Here is a 23,716-nt window from a genome sequence, read left to right on the forward strand (position 1 = left end):
CAGGTACGCCATTCAGCTGTTGCGCGGACTTATTTATCTTGACAGCAACAGCGTTTGCTCCCACGATATATAAAGCCGCGACTCCAGTGCTGTAGGAGGTGATTTCACCACCACAGTTAAAAAAAAGAGCATATATGCCGAAGCATGCGGGCAGCAGGGGCGGAGGAGCGATTTTGCTCCTAATGCCGCGTACATACGGTTGACATTCCTACGGAGGCTTTCCCGTGGAAAAGTCTGACCATGTGTACACGGCATAGAAAAGTCCGACCGTGTGTACGCGGCATAGAAAAGTCCGACCGTACGCGGCATAACTTTTTTGCGGGAGGATGCCCCCATGCTTTGGCATATATATATATTTTAGGCACAGGTTGCGTTAAAAAATGTTTTATTTTTTACTATGTTTTTTTATAGGTATTTGCTTTGCAGGTATGGTATGATCTTACTGTTATACTGGAATGTTACTTTGTTTTAATGTTAACCATCATTTGCTTAGCAGGTACGCCATTCAGTTGCAGTGCGGATTTATTTAGCGTGACAGCAACAGCGTTTGCTCCCACGATATATAAAGCCGCGACTCCAATGCTGTAGGAGGTGATTTCACCACTACAGTTCAAAAAAGAGCATATATGCCGGAGCATGGGGGCATTAGGGGCGGAGGAGCGATTTTGCTCCTAATGCCGCGTACATACGGTTGACATTCCTACGGAGGCTTTCCTGTGGAAAAGTCTGACCATGTGTACACGGCATAGAAAAGTCCGACCGTGTGTACGCGGCATAGAAAAGTCCGACCGTACGCGGCATAACTTTTTTGCGGGAGGATGCCCCCATGCTTCGGCATATATAAATGGTGCATGTATGCCCATCATTAGAAGTGGGTGGATGAAGGGAGGTATTCTAATGGTGGGCATACCCACCGATCAATCTTTTTTTTGTTCAGCCAACAGACTGCATGAAAAAAAAAAAGATTACAATACATGTCCAACAAGAACCATCAACGTACTGGTATGTTGCAGGACTTTGAATGGTTATACCAGAATGATGCCTGCGGGTTTAGGCATCATCTTGGTATCATTCTTTTCAGCCAGCGGTCGGCTTTCATGTAAAACCAGTCCTAGCGGCTAATTAGCCTCTAGACTGCTTTTACATTCAGTGGGAGGGAATGTCCCCCCCCCCAGATATAAACGGCGCCATTGAGAATATGGGAAAGCATTTTATCACACCGATCTTGGTGTGGTCAGATGCTTTGAGGGCAGAGGAAAGATCTAGGGTCTAATAGACCCCATTTAAAAAAAAAAAAGAGTACCTGTCACTAACTATTGCTATCATAAGGGATATTTACATTCCCTGAGATAACAATAAAAATGGTAAAAAAATAAATAAATGGAAGGAACAGTTAACAAATAAAATAAAAAAAGCGAAATAAATATATAAAAAAATAAAAAAAAGCATCCCTGTCCCCCCCTGCTCTTGCGCAAAGACGAACGCAAGCGTCGGTCTGGAGTCATATGTAAACAGCAATTGCACCATGCATGTGAGGTATCACCGCGAAGGGCAGATCGAGGGCAGTCATTTTAGCAGTAGACCTACTCTGTAAATCTAATGTGGTAACCTGTAAAGGCTTTTAAAAATGTATGTAGTTTGTCGCCACTGCGCGTTTGTGCGCAATTTTAAAGTATGTCGTGTTTGGTATCCATGTACTCGGCCTAAGATCATAATTTTTATTTCATCAATAATTTGGGCAATATAGTGTGTTTTAGTGCTTTAAAATAAAAAAAAGTGTATTTTTTCCCCAAAAAATGCGTTTGAAAAAACGCTGCGCAAATACTGTGTGGAATTTTTTTTTGCAACACCTACCATTTTAATCTGTAGGGCCTTTGCTTTAAAAAAATATATAATGTTTGGGGGTTCAACTTTACTTTCTTGCAAAAAAATATGTTTTTATGTAAACAAACAGTGTCAGAAAGGGCTTTTTCTTCAAGTGGTTAGAAGAGTGGGTGATGTGTGACATAAGCTTCTAATTGTTGTGCATAAAATGCCAGGACAATTGAAAACCCCCCCAAATGACCCCATTTTGGAAAGTAGACACCCCAAGCTATTTGCTGAGAGGCATCTTAAGTCCATGGAATATTTTAGATTTTGACCCAAGTTGCGGGAAATATAAATATATATATATATATATATATATATTTTTTTTTGCGCAAAGTTGTCACTAAATGATATATTGCTCAAACATGCCATGGGCATATGTGGAATTACACCCCAAAATGCATTCTGCTGCTTCTCCTGAGTACGGGGATACCACATGTGTGAGACTTTTTGGGAGCCTAGCCGCGTACGGGACCCCAAAAACCAATCACCGCCTTCAGGCTTTCTAAGGGTGTAAATTTTTGATTTCACTCCTCACTACCTATCACAGTTTCGAAGGCCATAAAATGCCAAAATAGCACAAAAAAAACCCAAATGACCCCATTTTGGAAAGAAGACACCCCAAGGAAACTGCTGAGAGGCATGTTGAGTCCATTGATTTTTTTTTTTTTTGTCCAAAGTGATTGAATAATGAGAAAAAAAAAAAAAAAAAGAAAAATGTGTCACTAAATGATATATTGCTCACACATGCCATGGTTATATGTGGAGTTGCACCCTAAAATACATTCTGCTGCTTCTCCTGAGTACGGGGATACCACATGTTTGGGACTTTTTGGGAGCCTAGCCGCGTACGGGACCCCGAAAACCAAGCACCGCCTTCAGCATTTCTAAGGGCGCAAATTTTTGATTTCACTCCTCACTACCTATCACAGTTTCGAAGGCCATAAAATGCCAAAATAGCACAAAAAAACCCCCAAATGACCCCATTTTGGAAAGTAGACACCCCAAGCTATTTGCTGAGAGGCATGTTGAGTCCATGGAATATTTAATTTTTTTGCCCCAAGTGATTGAATCATGACCAAAAAAAATTAAAATAAAAAAATGTACAAAACATTGTCACTAAATGATATATTTCTCACACATGCCATGGTTATATGTGGAATTGCACCCCAAAATACATTCTGCTACTTCTCCTGAGTACGGGGATACCACATGTGTGGGACTTTTTGGGAGCCTAGCCGCGTATGAGACCCCGAAAACCAAGCACCGCCTTCAAGATTTCTAAGGACATAAATTTTTGATTTCACTCACACAAATCTTGAAGGCAGTGCTTGGTTTTCGGGGCCCCGTACGCGGCTAGGCTCCCAAAAAGTCCCACACATGTGGTATCCCCGTACTCAGGAGAAGCAGCAGAATGTATTTTGGGGTGCAATTCCACATATAACCGTGGCATGTGTGAGAAATATATCATTTAGTGACAACGTTTTGTATTTTTTTTTTTTTTGGTCATTATTCAGTGACTTGGGGCAAAAAAATTAAATATTCCATGGACTCAACATGCCTCTCAGCAAATAGCTTGGGGTGTCTACTTTCCAAAATGGGGTCATTTGGGGGGGTTTTGTGCTGTTTTGGCATTTTATTGCCTTCGAAACTGTGATAGGTAGTGAGGAGTGAAATCAAAAATTTATGCCCTTAGAAATCCTGAAGGCGGTGATTGGTTTTCGGGGTCCCGTACGCGGCTAGGCTCCCAAAAAGTCCCACACATGTGGTATCCCCGTACTCAGGAGAAGCAGCAGAATGTATTTTGGGGTGCAATTCCACATATAACCGTGGCATGTGTGAGAAATATATCATTTAGTGACAACGTTTTGTATTTTTTTTTTTTTGGTCATTATTCAGTGACTTGGGGCAAAAAAATTAAATATTCCATGGACTCAACATGCCTCTCAGCAAATAGCTTGGGGTGTCTACTTTCCAAAATGGGGTCATTTGGGGGGGTTTTGTGCTGTTTTGGCATTTTATTGCCTTCGAAACTGTGATAGGTAGTGAGGAGTGAAATCAAAAATTTATGCCCTTAGAAATCCTGAAGGCGGTGATTGGTTTTCGGGGTCCCGTACGCGGCTAGGCTCCCAAAAAGTCCCACACATGTGGTATCCCCGTACTCAGGAGAAGCAGCAGAATGTATTTTGGGGTGCAATTCCACATATGCCCATGGCATATGTGAGAAATATATCATTTAGTGACAACGTTTTGTAAAAAAATTTTTTTTTTTTTTTTTGGTCATTATTCAATCACTTGGGGCCATAAAATTAAATATTCCATGGACTCAACATGCCTCTCAGCAAATAGCTTGGGGTGTCTTCTTTCCAAAATGGGGTCATTTGGGGGGGTTGTGTGACATCTTGGCATTTTATGGCCTTCAAAACTGTGATAGGTAGTGATAGGTAGTGAGGAGTGAAATCAAAAATGTATGCCCTTAGAAATCTTGAAGGCGGTGCTTTGTTTTCGGGGCCCCGTACGTGGCTAGGCTCACAAAAAGTCCCACATATGTGGTATCCCCGTACTCGGGAGAAGCAGCAGAATGTCTTTTGGGGTGCAATTCCACATATAACTATGGCATGTGTGAGCAATATATCATTTAGTGACAACTTTGTGCAAAAAAAAATCAGTTTGTCATATTCCCGCAACTTGTGTCAAAATATAAAATATTCCATGGACTCGACATGCCTCTCAGCAAATAGCTTAGGGTGTCTACTTTCCAAAATGGGGTCATTTTGTTTTGTTTTTTTGCTATTTTGGCCTTTTGTGGCCTTCGAAACCTTGATAGGTAGTGAGGAGTGAAATCAAAAATTTGTGCCCTTAGAAATGCTGAAGGCGGTGCTTGGGTTTTGGGGCCCCGTATGCGGCTAGGCTCCCAAAAAGTCCCACACATGTGGTATCCCCGTACACAGGAGAAGCAGCAGAATGTATTTTGGGGTGCAATTCCACATATAACCATGGCATGTGTGAGAAATATATCATTTAGTGACAACTTTTTGTAAACATTTTTTTTTTTTTTTTTTTTCGTCATTATTCAATCACTTGGGACAAAAAAATTAAATATTCAATGGACTCAACATGCCTCTCAGCAGTTTCCTTGGGGTGTCTACTTTCCAAAATGGGGTCATTTGGGGGGGTTTTGTACTGCCTTGCCATTTTAGCACCTCAAGAAATGAGATAGGCAGTCATAAAATAAAAGCTGTGTAAATTCCAGAAAATGTACCCTAGTTTGTAGACGCTATAACTTTTGCGAAAACCAATAAATATACGCTTATTGCGATTTTTTTTACTAAAGACATGTGGCTGAATACATTTTGGCCTAAATGTTTGACTAAAATTTAGTTTATTCGATTTTTTTTACTTTTTGTTATAAGAAAAATCATTTTTTTTCAAAATTTACGGTCTTTTTGCGTTTATATCGCAAAAAATAAAAATCGCAGAGGCGATCAAATACCATCAAAATAAAGCTCTATTTGTGGGAAGAAAAGGACGCAAGTTTCGTTTCGGTACAACATTGCATGACCGCGCAATTACCAGTTAAAGCAGCGCATTGCCAAATTGTAAAAACACCTCTGGTCTTTAGACAGCGTATTGGTCCGGAGCTTAAGTGGTTAAATAACAAACATGTTATACTTGCCTCCACTGTGCAGTTCGTTTTGCACAAAGTGGCCCTGATCCTGGTCTTCAGGGGGTCCCTCGGCGACTGTCTCGGCTCCTCCCCGCAATCACTAACCCTATTCATGGGAAGCTCTCTCCCAAGGTAGTTACTGTATTTATCGGCGTATACGCGCACTTTTTTGCCCTGATAATCGGGGCAAAATCGTGGGTGCGCGGTATACGCTGATACCCGCTTTCCCGCGCCGAGTTTTAATACTGCGCCGACATATACCGAGCGCAGCACACTCGTGTATTGTCGGTCAGTCTCGGCTCCTCCCGCGCTGACGTCCTGGACGTACAGGACGTCAGTGCGAGAGTAGCCGAGCATTGCCGACAATACACGAGTGTTCTGCGCTCTGAATATGTCGGCGCAGTATTCAAACTCGGCGCGGGAAACGAGCGGGGAGGACGCCGGACCCGACGAAGAGGGCACCCAAAGCCGCAGACGGACCCGACGAGGCCGCCGATGGACGCCGCGCAAGACACCAAAACTGTAAGTACAAAAAAAACTTTTTTTCCACAGGATTCGGGGCAACTTTAGGGGTGCGCGGTATACTCGGGAGCGCGCTATACTGCAATAAATACGGTAGCTTGCAGGTGTGCTCCCGTAATACAGCCGGCGGCTATAGCCGCCGACTGTATCACTTGGCCTTGCCCCCCCAGCGCGCCGCATCATTGGATGTGATTGAAGCAGCACGAGCCAATGGCTGCGCTGCTTTCTTTCAATCTTCTTTTATTTGATTTTAAATAGCAAAGCAAAAATACACAGAACCCTAGGAGGCATTCCTCTGGTTTAAATCAGTCAACTCATATATAAGGGGGTTATATACCTGATAATACAGACAATACAACAAAAGATAATAATTCACTTTTCGCCCTGTCATTCCTGTCCTTCTCCATACATAACCGGGGATCGGGGAAAGAAAAAGAAAATCCGTAATACATTATATAATTCTCTCTTATGCTAATTCCCTTCCCCGTTACCCCAAATCTACTTCATTAATCCACTCCCCCAATACCATTTTGCCTCCGTACCCTTTTGCCCCCGTCCCAGCAGGAAATCCATGTCCCGTCGAGATTGGGGCAAGTACTCTGTCCCTCTCTGCCTTACCTCCCCTATATCCCCCCATCTGTAACGTAACCCAAAAAACAAAATCCCAGCAATCAGACGAGCAAAACAAAACAAAACACCCAACAAAAAAAAAGGAAAAAAGACCCCCCCCCCCCCCCCCGGACCTCCCCACGTCCCCCCCCCACCTCAATCCGCATCTATCAAGGCCTTTCCCTCCTCCGAGTATCTAAATATGTTCCACTCCGCCCACGTTTCCAAATATACCTTCCGTTTCTGCCTTGAGGTCCATACCAGGTCCTCCATTCTGTTCAGGTCTTCCACTCTATTGAGCCACATCCTAATAGTTGGAGGCCGTGTCTGCTTCCACATCCCTGGGATACATGCCCGGGCTGCATTTAAAAGGTGGCACACCATCGTTTTCCTATATCTCCTCACTGACATCTCCGTATCTTGCAACATAAAGAAGGACCACTCGTCTGGTAGTTGTTCCCCACTGAATCTTTGCGTTATTTCTCGGACCCTGCTCCAGTATCTTAAAATCTTGGGGCAGGCCCAGAAGATATGTATTAAAGTTCCTCCTCTCTTCCCGCACCTCCAACATCTGTCTATCATATCTGGGTAGCACTTATTCAGTACCTCCGGAGTCCGATACCACTGTGACAAAATTTTATAATTCATCTCTTGTGTCTTTACACACATAGAGGATTCAAAAATATTCCGAATTATTTTGTTCTTTTGCTCTTCTGTGAAAGGCCTTCCCAATTCACGCTCCCATTTATTAAAAAAAGGTATCTGAGACTCCTCTGTTGGGCTATATAAAAGCTCACTAATTCTCGATAGGGAGTGCCTTAAGTCCCCCCCCCCCCCGCTACAATACCTCTCAAACCTTGTCAAACTTCGGCCGTATCTGGCTGGGGATTTCAAAGTATCAAGGTAATGTTGTAGTTGTAAAGACCGCCAAAAGTCAAGTTGATAGGGTAACTCACCCATTGTCATCTCCTGCCTAGTGATCCAAGCCCCCTCCTTCAGGAAGTGCGAAGCCTGGAACCGCCCCTGTTCTATTAATTTGCAAAATGGTCCTTTCGTCCAACCTGGTTTGAACTGTGGGTTTCCCAGAATTGGGAAGAGCAGTGAATCCTCCGTTGATAGAATCCCTCTGACGAATAACTTATGTGCCACCCGAAGAGTGGGACCTATCAACGGATGATTCTTAATATCCATTGAGAGCCCCCGATAGCACCATGCTGCCCTCTGCAGCATACATCCGCATTGATCTTGCTCTAGCCCTGGCCATAACTTATCTCCAGAATGTCTGCTCCAGTCAATAAGTCGACACAATAACGCCGCCTGGTAATATCTATAAAGATCCGGGGCCGCTATTCCTCCATCGCGTTTAACCAGTGATATTACGCAAGCCGTTATTCTTGGACGTTTATTCGCCCAGATAAATCTATTAATAAGGGACTGTGCTTGTTTGAAAAAAAAATTTGGTATTGCAATCGGGAGGGTCTGAAAGAGGTACAGAAATTTAGGTAATATGCTCATTTTGATGATGCCGGATCTCCCGAACCACGAATGGAACCCCCTCTGCCATCCATCCAGGAGGGCCCGGGTTTTGGACAATAAGGGTAAAAAATTAAGTTTAAAAACTTGTGTTAAGTCCGCCGGGATGGATGTACCCAGATATGTAAGTGAGGTGTCCGACCATCTAAATCTAAACTTTGATTTCAATTTCCTTAATTCTCTCCCTGGAATCGCCATTCCCATCGCCTCCGATTTATCATAGTTAATCTTAAAATTTGACCACTCTCCATACACACTTAGTTCTTGTATCAGGTTGGGAAGGGATTCCATCGGGCTGGTCAGACTAAACATCATGTCATCTGCATATGCTGAACATTTATATTCTGTACCTCCCAGAGACACCCCCTTAATACCAGAATTCAGCCGTATCCTACTCAAGAGTGTCTCCACCGTCAGAGCAAACAATAGCGGCGATAAGGGACACCCCTGCCTAGTCCCATTGAAAAGTTTAAAGGGTGATGACAGTATTTCGTTCACTCTGACCTGCGCCACCAGATGTGTATAGTTGCTTGCAATCCATTGCAACATCTTTCTACCAAACCCCATGTGTCTTAATACTGCAAACATAAATTGCCAGTTTATCCGGTCAAATGCTTTTTCTGCATCCATTCCAAAAAAGACACATGGGGTTCGGGAAGTACCAACCAGGTGGATCAGGTTCATATTCTTAACTGTATTGTCTCGAGCCTCCCGCATCTGCACAAATCCCACCTGGTCTTTGTGAACCAATCCTGGAATGTTCCGCTGAACTCTCCCCGCCAGAATCCTAGCAAAGAGCTTCAGGTCTTCGTTCAGCAAAGAGATCGGTCTAGAATTCCCACATTGGGAGGGATCCTTTCCTTCCTTAGGAATAACTGCCATCACCGCCTTCAATGAGTCAGGGTGGAATGCACCCGAGTCCCCTAAGCCATTAAACATTTTTATCATAAATGGGCCCAACTCTGACAGAAAGGCTCTATAGTATTGAATGGTATACCCATCCGGTCCGGGTGCTTTTCCCCTTTTTCACTGCCTCCTGTAGTTCCTCTATTGTAATGGGTTTTTCCATCTCTTGACTCATTTCTGATGTTAGACTCGGGATGCCCGAGGATGCTATGTAGTTACCCATTTCCGCCTGATCCTGCGAACTTATTTGCAAATTATATAGAGAACTGTAAAAGTCTCCAAATCTCCCTGCTATCTCTCTAGGTAACGAGATTTTCTCTCCGCCTGTGCCCTGAATTATTGGAATATAGGTCTTAGTCTGTTGTTCTTTTAGCAAGCTTGCCAGTTGTTTCCCGCTCTTATTCCCAAACTCATAGTCCTGCCTTCTGCCGTTTTGTATAGCCCTTTTGGCTCTGTATAAAAGTATTTCTGTAATCTGCCTGCGGGCCGCCCGTAAATCCCGTTCTAACTCTGGGTTAGGGTACTGTTTTTATGTCTTGTTTCCAAACTTGCAATCTCTGTCATTAAAGATGTTACCTTCAGCTCCCTTTCTCTCTTGATCCTTGACCCAAACTTCATCAGAACCCCCCCTATTACCGCCTTATGAGCCTCCCAAACCACTCCCAGATTACAATTGGGGATATCGTTAGTCTCGAAGTACCACTTTATTTCCTTCCGTACCTCCTCTAATATAGCCTCCTCCTGTAGTAAACTTTCATTCAATCTCCATGACCCGGACCCTGGGGGCCGGGAATCTCCTAACGCGTATCTCAAAAGAATTGGGGCATGGTCTGTCCACGTAATCTCTCCTATTTCAACCTCTTTTACAGAGTGTAGCTGATTGTGTGGAATAAAGTAGTAATCTATCCGCGAATAACTCTTATGCGGGATAGAGTAAAAGGAGTAGTCTCGTTCCCCCGGATGCATCAGTCTCCATATATCTATTAATCTCGCCTGTTGTAACATATGTTGAATACGCTTCCGGGTTCCCCCCCTAACTGATGATCCACCAGTTGATGTATCTACCTTTGAGTCTAATGGCATGTTCAAATCTCCTCCCATTAACAACTGGCCTTCCTGAAAACCTGCCAAGTTATCCAAGAACTTTCTCATGAAACGATCTTGTTGTGTATTGGGGGAGTAAAAAGTAGCCAGAGTTATTACCATACCCGCTATGGTTCCTTTCAAAGCTAGATACTGCCCCCCTGGATCCACCAACGATTCTGTAAATGACCATGGGGTGTTTTTTGAAATTAAAATAGAGACTCCCCCCCCCTTTAACCTCTGGATTCGTCGCGTGACATACCCATGGGAACGATCTACTTACAAGAAAGGGTGGTCCCCCCGTCTTGAAATGAGTCTCTTGTATTAAAGCAATGTTACTTCCCCTTTTTTTCAAGTCTTGCACCAAAATCTTCCTTTTTTCAGGTATATTTAAACCCTTGGCATTAATTGATAACACCGCCAGAGGGTCCATCTCCAAACCAATGAAATGCCCCAAGGGGGTATCACACTCTCTTCTAACCAGCAGTATCGGGTCAGGTCGCCGGCGCGGGAAACGAGCGGGGAGGACGCCGCAGAAGGACGCCGGACCCGACGAAGAGGACACCCGAAGCCGCAGACGGACGCCGGACCCGACGAGGCCGCCGATGGACGCCGCGCAAGACACCAAAACTGTAAGTACAAAAAAAACTTTTTTTCCACAGGATTCGGGGCAACTTTAGGGGTGCGCGGTATACTCGGGAGCGCGCTATACCGCAATAAATACGGTAGCTTGCAGGTGTGCTCCCGTAATACAGCCGGCGGCTATAGCCGCCGACTGTATCACTTGGCCTTGCCCCCCCCAGCGCGCCGCATCATTGGATGTGATTGAAGCAGCACGAGCCAATGGCTGCGCTGCTTTCAATCTCCAATGACGAGCCGCGCGAAGCAGGGGGAAACCATTGCGGGAACAAGCCCAGGAGTTTTGTGGCTTAGGTAAGTAGAACGGGGGGGCAGGGGGGCCCAAGAATGCAAGGTGTTTTTTTACCTTAATGCATAGGATGCATTAAGGTGAAAAAACATGAAGCTTTACAACCCCTTTTAAGCATTTTTCTGCCAAAACACCACTGCTCCTGGACAGTGTTTATTTTTTTTGCTTTAAAGTGTATTTTGGTCTTATTTGACCAGAGCATCTTGTTTCACATGTTTGCCGTGTCCCCCACATGGCTTCTTGCAAACTGAAAACCGGACTTCTTATGGCTTTTTTTTTTCTTCTTGTCACTCTTCCATAGAGACCAGATTTGTGTAGTGCTTAACTAATACTTGTCCTGTGGACAGATTCTCCCACCTGAGCTGTGGATCTCTGCAGCTCCTCCAGAGTTACCATGGGCCTCTTGGCTGCTTCTCTGATTAATGTTCTCCTTGCCTGGGCTGTCAGTTTAGGTGGATGTTCATGTCTTGGTAGGTTTGCAGTTGTGCCATACTCTTTCCATTTTCGGATGATGGATTGAACAGTGCTCAGTGAGATGTTCAAAGCTTGGGATATTTTTTTATAACCTAACCCTGCTTTAAATCTCTCCAACTTTATCCCTGACCTGCCTGGGGTGTTCATTGGCCTTCATGATGTTTGTTGACTAAGGTTCTCTAACAAACCTCTGAGGGCTTTGCAGAACAGCTGTATTTATACAGAGATTAAATCACACACAGGTGGACTCTTTACTTATTGGGTGACTTCTGAAGGCAATTAGTTCCACTAGATTTTAGTTAGGGGTATCGGAGTAGGGAGGATTGAATACAAATGCACGCCACATTTTTCACATATTTATTTGTAAAAAAAAATAAAAAATTAAACATTTTATAATTTTCCACTTCACAATTATGTGTTGGTCTATTACATAAAATGCCAATAGAATACATTTATGTTTTTGGTTGTAACATGACAAAATGTGGAAAATGTGAATACTTTTTCAATGCACTGTAGGCAGAAAAGCAGTCCCCGGGGTTTGTGATGCTTAAAGTGGATGTAAAGCCACTCTCATCCTTTCTAAACTACAGCCATAGTGCTGATCTATAAGGATATACTTGCCTACTGCATGTATCCTTACCTGTCAAATCTCTCCCCACTGTCTATTATGAGACCCGAAAAACTGCAGATTCTGTGGGTGGGTCTGTTGTCTGGAGCATGGTGGGTGAAGTTGTGATGTCAGTAGACTCCCCGCCCTCCTCTACACTCCCCTTGTCAACATGCATTTTTTCCCTATGTATTTCTTACATTGAATTCTGCTATGATCACTAACATCCAGTCAAAATCCAGAAAAAGTAACCACATGACTACAGAAAAGGAGTGGGGGTGGGAATTAAAAAAATAATGCCTGTCTGAAGCTAGTGCATGGGATATGTAAAAACCTATCACTCACAGCAAGGGGGTGGAACGGTCTAAGGTTTTTCTCTGTAAGTCTGTTTTATTTCACTGAACAATAAAAGAGGATTGCTCAGAGCTGGATTAACTCTGTGTGGCAAGACTGGGCACAGATGATAGTAAATCTTATACTGTACATTGTGACATCAAAAAAAATAATAAAAAAATGTGGGTTTCCATTCACTTTAACCACTTCCATACCAGGCACTTATACACACCTTCCTGCCCAAACCAATTTTCAGCTTTCAGCGCTGTCGCAATTTGAATGACAATTGCGCCGTCATGCTACACTGTACCCAAACCAATTTTTTATCATTTTGTTCCCACAAATAGAGCTTTCTTTTGGTGGTATTTGATCACCTCTGCGATTTTTTTTTATTTTTTTTTGCGCAACAAATAAAAAAAAGAGCGTAAATTTTGAAAAAAAAATAAGTTTGTAAATGAGTACCTTTTTCTTCTTCAATGACGGGCACTGATATGGCTGCACTGACGGGCACTGATATGGCTGCACTGACGGGCACCGATGAGGCAACACTGATGGGCACTCATAGCTGGCACTGATGGGCATGGATGAGCACTGACAGGTGGCACTGTTGGACACTGGTGGGTGGCATTGCTGGGCATCACAAATTTTGTTTGTGCCATGATGGTGCCAGTCAGTTCCCATTTGTGGGCACTGATTGGCATATGTTATGTATACATTTGTACATGTGGATGGCCATGGGGACTTACCTGGCCATCCACATGTTGGGTTCTTCCCTGGTGGTCCTGGGCGGCATCCTGGTGGCCCAGTGTGGGCATCCAAGGGGGGGCTGCGCTGATAAACAATCAGCGCAAACCCCCCCCCCCTGTCAGTAGAGCCGCCGATCGGCTCTCCTCTTCTTGCGTCTGTCAGACGCGAGTGAGGAAGAGCCGATCAATGGCTCTTCCTGTTTACATTGTGAAAAGCCGTGATTGGATACGGCTGATCACGTGGTAAAGAGCCTCCGCTGGAGGCTCTTTACTGAGATCTGTGTTTGCGGTGTGTCAGACTGACACACCACACCACCGATCGCCGCAATGCACGCCCCCACCGGCGAGTGGCGGCTGTTATTTTGCAGGACGTCAATAGACGTCCAGTCAGAATAATACAACCACTTCCAATATGCTATTGATTGCGCGGGAAGTGGTTAAGGACTGATTTTCTGCCTAAGGTGTTCGTTTATCAAATTGGAGATAAATTATCGCATTACAGTTCTCAGAGAAAAATCTCCTCTGGCACCCTGTTTATGAAGCGGAGAACATTTGTTCTCAGAAGAAGAGATGAGAAGTTTTTTCCTGTGAGAACACCTGAGATCTGAGTACAAGGGGGGAGGCGGGGTACCTGTGTGATTACAAAGCAGCCGAGTTTTAAAAGTGAAACCAAATTTAAAAAGAGCGAGCGTGTTATTACGTGAAAATAATAAGCTCTGACGCTTTTTTAAACGCACATTATTTTTTTTTTTTATATATTAATAGAGTTTCTTTAAATATATTTGTTCAAGAAAGGTGATAATTTTTTTATTTAATTTTTTATATATGTTGGCTGGTTTTGCACCCTTAGGCTTTGTTTACACCTGCTTTTCTGTCTGAAGCACATTCGGTTCACTCTTTATAGAGCAACAGACAGCGGTGAGGAGGTGTTATATTGTCACCTTACTGCAGAGGTGCCCAAACTTTTGAAGAGCGAGGGCCACTTAAGCGACTTGGTAACTGGTCGTGGGCCACAATGAGCGGAGCGGGTGGATGGCATGTCAGTGTCCGCTCTGCATACACAAAGCGGACACAGACACACAGCCCACTATTGCGGATCGGATTGGAGTCGGTTTATATCTGCCACTACTTAGAGGTGAATGGAAGGTCCAATTGGTCGGACTGACTGTGTGAAAGGGGCCCATGGCTGCTTTCACACTGATGCAACACAGTGTACCTTTGGCTTTCCTGCAATTTGCAATAGACTTCTATTATATTCTGCAGGTTTGGTGCAGTTTCAGAAAGCCCACCAAACTCGCAGGTAATAACAGAAGTCTATGACCCACAGGAGCACTGCTCAGTTTAAAAGCAGCCCAGTAACTACTGCAGAACAGATTTGCCCATATACACTGTGATTTTAGTAATAAACTGACCTTTAATAACAGTATTCTGTTCCATCCCAGAGCTGGAGGTCGCGGGCCACATCAGAGTGCTCTGTTGGCCACATGTGGTCCCCGGGCCACTGGTTGGGCACCCCTGCCCTACTGCCTGTTTTAACCCCCTAAATACCAGACAACTTTGCACATTCTGCTCGGTTTTGGCGCGGTTCTCGTTTGCTTCAGAACATTTTTCCATCCCGCTCCTTCAAATTTTCTCATCGCTGTGATGGGATATGAATGTCAATTTGACCACCCTAACGATTAGAAAATCTTAAAGCAAAACATTTACAACCAAATTCTACTAGTGTATGGCCAGCTAGGCGTGGGTTTACCACTTTAGGGAGAGATTTTCTCAAATTTGTGTCTAGGATAGAAAGTGAAGGGAAATCTCTCCATTGGCACACACAAGTCAAATAAAACCCCACCCTGACTGGTTCTAACCTGTCCTTTTTTTTAAAAAAAATTTTTTTATAAAATTGCATACATTTTAGTTCAAACGGTTATATTTTCTCAGTAATATCACTTTGGTGTCCAGATCTCATTTGTACAGTACAAAAATTATGCTTTTAAATGCATTTTATCTGAAAAAGAGAATTTTTGATGTTAGTTCCTAGCAGTGCTAACTGGCATGAGTCTGTGTATTGTAATATTGGCTGAGTATAATTACACATTTTGTAGCAGGTGAGGTTTCACAGTTTCAGAATTAGGTTAATGAATCCATTTGTACTGTTGTTGTAGTTCTCCACTCGAAGTGGCTGACGCTTGGGAATGGATGCTTGCACTTGTTTGTGAACTTGTTTTTTCTCTATCTTGTGGTAGGTGTTGCTTTGGAGCATGCGATCGTACACACTCATTCGGAAGCTGGAGGGCCACCAGAACAGTGTCGTATCATGTGACTTCTCTCCAGATTCTGCGCTCTTAATCACAGCCTCTTATGACACTACCATGATTTTGTGGGATCCCTATACAGGCGAAAAGCTAAGACAGTTTCTGTAAGTAGTTGCTAGTTTTAGGAGTTGCTTTAGTTTTAAAACTCTTGACAAAGTAATCTGGTTGGTTAAATGATGATAGATGCATACAAAGAAGGAAAAAAGAGGAGGCCCTGGACTGGGGGATGCGGTGAAGGCCCTGGGCTGAGGGGGAGGGGTTCAGCGGAGGTCCCATGATGGGAGGAGGAGGGGGGCGGTTAGAGAAGGCCATGGACTGAAGGGTGCAGTGAAGGTCCTTGGCTGATGGAAGATGCGGTGCCGGCCCTGCCTGGGCTGGGTAGTGCAGAGGAGGTCCTGGACTGGGGGGGGGGGGGGTGCACAGGGAGGTGCTGGAGTGGGGGGGGGGCTGTGTGCAGAGGAGGCCCTGGACTAAGAGGGGAGTACACAGGAAAACCTTGACTGGAGGGTGCAGAGGAGGCCCTGGACTGGTGGATGCAGGGGAGGCCCCGGACAAGGAGGGGGAGTACACCGGAGGGGGGGGGTGTAGAGGAGCCCTGGACTTGAAAAGTGGGGTTAACATGTTTATTGAACAAGACTTTAATATCGCTTTTAGGGTAGCTGTGTGTAGTAAAGGATATGCAATAGAACAGTTTTATTTTATTAAAATGGGTATACTGTGGTTTGTACTGTCTGCCACATACATATAGTTTGTGTCACAGTCATTAAAGCATATGGCCCTTTAGGCCACTGTTAATGAAATCTGACCACACCCACATTTTTCGAGTGGTGCCTCCCCCCATTTTTCTTGGGGGGGGGGGGGGGGGTGCAAAAAAAATGTCTAGTCCCGGGTTCCAGTTTCTACACCACTGATTGTAATAATATAGATGGTGTGATAAATATTTGTAATGCTTAGGGAAATTGGAGTAAAATGTCTTTTGTTGACCGCTGTACTTTACTCTTAGCCATATTTCGCCGTCTCGTGATCTGGACTATAGCTCTCCAGAACCACAGCTCAGCGCTCTAAGATCCGTCTGCTTTTCACCAGAAGGACTGTACCTTGCAAGCTTGGCAGATGACAGGTGAGAAGAGTTTTGTGCATTCATATAGTACGATGAAGGATTAAATACATTCAAAAAACACCTGCTGTCTGAATAGTAGATCAAGCTGCGACTTGTACTGTTACAAGAGAATTTTTCTTATAACTGATGTTTATTGTGTTCTCAGTTGTTATGTGGCTTATCATGTATAAAGGTTATAAGTAAAGTGGCAAAAAGCTAACCAGGAAACAACGGGACTTTTGAGGTGCAATCCATACAGAGACGTCCACTATACAAGGTGTGTCTAAAAAGTTGGTGAATGGTATCAGAAAACAAACAGAACAGAACATACAAATAAATGATTGGCCTTCAAAACAATCGCCATCCTTCACAACACACTTTTGGCAACGTTCATAAAGCTTCTGGCAATTGTTAGCAATTGATCTCGGAACCGCTGTCACACATTCTTGGATTGCCGCCACATCTACAAAAAACGTCCGCCTTTCATAACGCTCTTCAGGTGGGGAAACAGAAGTCCGTAGGCGCCAGATCAGGGGAGTACGGTGGATGATTGAGAACAGGTACACGGCGCTGAGCCAAGAATTGGCGCACACGAATCGCACAGTGCGCAGGCACGTTATCGTGCAGCAGAAACCACGGCCCAGTACCGTGAAACTGTGGCCAAACATGGCAGATGCGTCATAGCAACTGTTTCAAAACTTCCTAGTAGAATGTGGCTTTCAGCCTAGGTTCACATTGGCCCAATTTGGCATGCGATTTGACATGTCATTGTGGGTGGTTTTAACCATTTTTCGACCGCTAGCAGGGATTAAAAGTGCCTTGGACTTTTGCAGGTGACTATTTGCGTCGCACTCGCTGAATCATGTCTGGGGTTCTGCTTGTCGTGTTTTCAAATAAATTTAACCACTTAAAGACCAGGCCTTTTTCTGACACTTGTTGCTTACAAGTTAACCACTTGCCGACTGGGCACTTAAACCCCCTTCCTAACGAGACAAATTTTCAGCTTTCAGTGCTCTCACATTTTGAATGACAATTACTCAGTCATGCAAAACTGTACCCATACAACAAAAAAATGTCACACAAATAAAGCTTTCTTTTGGTGCTATTTAATTACCACTGAGTTTTTTTTTTCTTTTTTGCGCTATAAATAAAAAATACAGAACATTTTGTAAAAATAAAAAATAATATTTTTCTTTGTTTCGGTTATAAAATTTAGCGAATTGGTACTTTTTCGTCATAAATTTTGGCCAAAATGTATACTGCTACATATAGATTCTACAAGCTATGGTGCCAATGCTGAAAATTTATCACACCCGATGTACCTGAAATGTCAGGAAAGTAAAAATACCCCCCAAATTACCCCTTTTTGTAAAATAGACATTCCAATGTATTTAGTATGGTGAGTTTTTTGAAGTTGTAATTATTTCCCACAATTCTTTGCAAAATTAAGATTTTTTTTCCCCCCACAAAATTGTCATAAGTTATTTCTCACACACAGCATGTGCATACTTGCAATTACACCCCAAAATACATTCTGCTACTCATATGTAGTTTTGCGATACCACATATGTGAGACTTTTACACAGCCTGGCCACATGCAGGGAGCACCATCAGGTGTTCTAGGAGCATAAATTACATATCTAATTTCTTGACTAACTTTTGCACGTTTTAAGGCCCTGGAAGCACCAGGACAGTGGAAACACCCCCAAAAATTTTTGGAAAGCAGACACCCAAACTTTTATTCTATGAGGCATAATGAGTCTTTTGAACATGTTCTTTTTCCACAAGTTTTGGGAAAATGTGGAAAGAAAATGAAAACGCTTTTTTTTTTTTTTTTACACAAAGTTGTCAATTTATACGTTTCTTTTTTTTTTTGTTTGTTTTTTAACACATAGCAATGATGACACCCCAAAATTACATTCTTCTACTCGTATGTAGTATGGCGATTGTATGTAGTGTGAGAGTTTTACACAGCTTGGCCACATACAGAGGCCCAACCTGCAGGGAGCACCAGCAGGTGTTCTAGGGACATGCATTTTAAATCTAATTTGGCTTGTTACACTTTTGTGAGGCACTTATGTGGCATGAATGTGGCACAGATGACTACTGATGTGGCATTGATATGTCACACGAATGAGCACTGATGTGGCACGAATGAGCACTGATGTGGCACTGATGTGGCACGGATGAGCACTGATGTGGCACGGATGAGCACTGATGTGGCACGGATGAGCACTGATGTGGCACGGATGAGCACTGATGTGGCACGGATGAGCACTGATGTGGCACAGATGATCACTGATTGTGGCACAGATGAGCCATGGATGGGGATGAAAGAGACATGGATGGATGAGACATGTATGCTTGCACAGATGAGCGCTGTGGGCACTTCACATCCAGCCCACAGCACTGCTGCACCCCCCTCCCTCCTCTCCTCGCACGCTGTACCAATCGGTGCAAGGGGAGGAGCTGAACCGGACAAGCTCCAGTTTGTTGACATCTGATCGCTTCATCATTGGATGAAGCGATCACGTAATAAAAGGTCGCTGTCATTGGCCCTTTACTCCGATCCGTGACGCGCTGGGTCTGGAAGACCCGACGGTCATGGACATTCCAGGGTGCACGCCCTCCCAGAGTTATCCGACCGTGCTGTGGCTGTTTTTCAGCTATGGCCTGGTCGGCAAGTGGTTTAAAATCAGAATTTTTTGCTAGAAAATTATGTGGAACCCCCAAATGTTATGTCGGAACCATTGACGTATCGCGGCATAGTGCCTCCATATACTTTTAGAATGTTTATACTGAAATATAAAATATTATTGTATTTATGGAAATATGCTTTGGGAGAATTACAATTTACCTACAATATCAAAACAAGAAATCCAAACTTATTTTATCCATGCTTTTTTTAAGACAATTATTACAAATGAATATTTAAAATATATATATTTATTAATTAAAGATATAGTGCAAAATTAAAATCAGGTACAGTTTGTGATAAAACAAATAATTGATATACTTCTACAATCAGAGATACATGATGGTTAAATGTTCAGATAATATTTACATTATATAACAAGGTAAATTCACAGCTCTTATTTAAATCATCCTGGTATATTTAAAACCTGGTAACGTGTAAAATAACCTTCCGTGACTATACGGCTTGTGTTTATCTCTTCTCAACACAAACGGATCTACTCTTTCTTACTTCTTATATGTATACAGATCAAAGAACATTTTATACACCAGCTTGGCAAAACAGACAAGCTTATTTTAAATTTAGAGAGAATTTATTTTCACAGACATCACCCTAAAACCATTGTACAACTGTTGGCATTTAGCTTTTTAAAGACAAACATAATTTGTGTATGTCTCCTAATATTTGGAATATAATTATTTCATACTGCAGTTAAAAATAATATAACCCAAACTGCTTAGCCAAATATATTTAAATGGTTTCAGTTATGTGTATGTAAAAACATTAATTACCAAAAGGTAAATAAACAAAATTATACATTACCAGTATTTAGGAGTTCTTTCTGTTTGAGAAGCAAAGTCCTGTGAGGGACCTTTTTCACCATGGCTACATGTTTGCGTTCAATCTCTCCTTCCAAAGATAGAGAGATAGCCTTCAGAGATAGAGTGAGAGCTCTCCCATCAGCGACCCTCCAAGATTCCTCCAAGATTGATCAGAGCCCCCTCGTGCTCTCTACAACTACTTTAACACCCCCAGAAGTGGGTGTGTATCTCACACTACTACGTCATTGACAATGTCAAATGATGCTATGTTAGGTAGGCTGTCATAGCAACCAACTATGCGGCCATTTTAAATAATGCCACTTTTGACCTGTAGGGGCGGTGGTGTATAAGGAATAATGATTCTAATGTTGACTGACGTGACCTTTGCCCCTAGCTTGGTGGAATACCATTACTTGTTAAACCATGTCAAAGAAATGACAATAAACCCAGACACACCAGCAACTGTTTAAATTTATGTCTTGGGAAAACGTATCCCACATATTGCTAATGAGTAGTTAACATTTCTAGGAAAGTGAGATTATTTGAAAAATAACTAAGCAAAACACTTCACAAACACAGGTTCTCCTCTGACACTTAGAGCCGGTTCACACTGGGGCGACTCGTCAGACGGCTCAACCGCCTGACGAGTCTCTTCCCATTCAATGCAATAGAACCGTTCTAATAGGAGCGATGCAAGTATGAATTACTAATACACATATATTGTTAAGATATTTGAAAGAAACAATTAAGATATATTATTACACCGGAATTGTAAATAAGCCCTTTGGTCCCATTATACAAAGACCACCCTACACAGCTTGTAACAGCCTATACTAATCACCCCTTATCTACAGATGTCAAACCTTCAAATTTATGGTCTGAGATAAAGATACAGAAAACTGCTGTAGAAAGAAAATAAGGTCCAAAAATGGCTTTAGTATTGTTCATAATATATAGGAAAAATACATAATATGCATAATATAAAGGCCTATATGTATATTCTTTTAACCCCAAATGTTCCGACAGTTATTAGCAGAGACCCAAGAGATTAAAATAGTGGTTGTTGCAATATTTTGTCACAATGCATTATTTGCGCAGCAGTCTCTTAAACACAGTTTTTTGTTGAAAAATTAAACTTCAATTACATTTAAAAAAAAACGAAACCGTAAAGTTGGCACAATTTTTTTGTATAATGTGAAAGATGATGTTACGCTGAGAATCTTTGATCTTTATTCTAAGCAAATAAAATGTGATTCTCATTTATCCAGAATCGTGCGGCTCTACTTTAGTAACTGTCTGCCTGTATAGGAGCTGTTCTGAGTGTCTGCAGGATCTCATTGGTGGCCAACGGGCATAGTTTCCTGGTTAGGTTTTTGCTAGTTTCTCTGTTGAATAAGGATGTCCGTACATTTACATGGGTGCTGTGTAGAAATCAAGACTTCCTATATGGCCCTGTTCACATAGGGTGATTAGCTGTGTGCCCCTTGCAGGGCTGTCTTTTACTGGCATGGGGATGCACAGTGTTGTGTGCATCCCCGTGCCTGCAGTCCTATAGATGTGTTACATCTGTGCGGGTGAACGGCCTTGAATGCACCCAGGTTGAGTTTGGGGCTGAGAAACCCACACTGATGTAACATTGGGACACAGCAGTTGTGTCTGCAGCCATGGGTCCCAAAACACATCTATAGGACTGCCGGCACGGGGATGCAGGCAACACCTGTACATCCCAGTGCCGATAACACACGTCCCTTCGCAGGGCACACAAGTGGACACCTCATTTAAATGGGGCCTATAAGTAAAATAGATGGTATAATTGAGTAAAACAAACTGTAATTTGATAGCTAAAACTATAAATAATTTTGTGAAATTTAAGTGGTCTTTGACCCTTTTTTTTTTTTTTTTTTTATACCAGTGCTTGTTCATATAATGTGTAATGTAACATTAAAAAAACGTGTGGTCCTTAGAGTTCAGAATGTCACACTTTTTGGCATATTAGTGAAGTACATTTTCCAATAAAAAAAAAAAATCATTTTGAATACCTCCATTATTTTTTTTATTTTTTTTTTGAGGTCCTTACATTTTTTTTTTTTTAAAAACACAAATACAGATTTCTGAGAATATGGTCCCTGGAACATGAAGAGCCCTTGTCCGCCGCTCCAGTAACAAATGGACTGTGTTGTACATTCTTTCCACATGGAGGAATTCTCGCTACAGGGTAAGTGAAATGCAAAAGTGCATATGTAGTAATCGTATGATTTACAATACACCCCAGTCATCTTATTACTATGGATACCTAATTGCTTACCAGCCAGCTCAGTGTACTACCACTTCTACATCTGAGATTTCATTTTTAATTCTAAATGAATTTCTAAAGGAGGTATTGTGGGGCCATCGTTTAGTAATGATATTACCACATGCATTCTTTACATAATGTCATTCCATTAATATGAGGGCAGTCTGGCTGTTCTGACCAACTATCTCCAATACTTTATAAACCCCCTACCTGAAAGAAGTATGCAGTCCAAATAAGTCAGAGAAAGTCGGAACTACTGACCGCATACTTACACTTTTTCATATCAATAACACAAGGTGTTACAGGAGGAGAGTCGCTGTGACAGTCAGCTGGCATTTTCAGAAGGAAAGGTCATGTGGCAGACCTCCATGTGCCTCTAATAAATGTTTTAACGACCAATAAAAGAAAGCTTAATCATTGTTTATTTCCAATAATGACAGAATTGGTTGTTCATCAACAGGGGCTTTATAGAAAATGGAGATATAATGGTGCTATAATTTTAAGGACATATCATAGGTACAGCCCTAACAGTCATTTTGGAAAATAACGATAATCTAAGTAGACAGTGTAGTATCAACATTTGTTTTGAGTGTAGTCTTTAGAGTGGGCACATGCCCAGTCCTGCTAGTATTATTTCCGATGTGAAGTAAACAGTAGCTAGAATATGAAAAATAAGGGCTTTTGTTGCTTTTAGGTGCATTCTGCTTTGAATTTTCACTTATGAGAGAAGGAAGTAGTTGTGACCTGAACAAAAGCCTATTGGAGCTTTAACTGTGTATGCAAACCCAAATAATGAACATTTTCTTATTTGCTCCCTTCTGTGCTTTCTGTCTGCACCAGGAAGGGTTATGGAGATAAGGAGGTGTGGTGTTCTTTGTAATGCATCAGGCTGAGGGGAATTTACCAAGACCGGAGCTGACGGAATCTGTGCTATGCAGCCAATCGGCTTCTAGCTTTCCCTTTCAAAGCTTACCTGAACAAACTGAAGTTAAAAACTGGTAACTGCAAAGTTTCTTCAGATTCTGCGATAAAGCTGTTCCAGTTTTAGTAAATTTCCCCCACTGGGGGGGGGGGGGATTTCTTTTTTTTGCCAGTGTCCAATTACCTGAAGGTGGCAGCATGATTCTATAATAATAGATATAAAGATCCCCTGTGTCCTGTGATGTACTCCAAGAAAAGGATTTTATGGGTAAACAAAACCACACGTCCGTAACCCCATCCTAAGACT

The 23,716-nt window shown here is 42.6% G+C and overlaps 1 protein-coding gene across 2 annotated transcripts in view; it reads left to right on the forward strand.

Moving 5' to 3' along the window:
* Window positions 1–23,716, forward strand: part of WSB2 (WD repeat and SOCS box containing 2) — a 63,410-nt gene that overhangs the window by 34,862 nt on the left and 4,832 nt on the right. For both annotated transcript variants that reach the window (XM_040345824.1, XM_040345816.1), the window contains exons 7-9: window positions 15,512–15,684; window positions 16,584–16,700; window positions 22,303–22,410. In XM_040345824.1, the coding sequence (XP_040201758.1) occupies window positions 15,512–15,684; window positions 16,584–16,700; window positions 22,303–22,410 (398 nt within the window). The remainder of the gene's footprint in view (window positions 1–15,511; window positions 15,685–16,583; window positions 16,701–22,302; window positions 22,411–23,716) is intronic.

This window comes from Rana temporaria, chromosome 1, assembly GCF_905171775.1.
Source record: "Rana temporaria chromosome 1, aRanTem1.1, whole genome shotgun sequence".
NCBI classification, from domain to species: domain Eukaryota; kingdom Metazoa; phylum Chordata; class Amphibia; order Anura; family Ranidae; genus Rana; species Rana temporaria.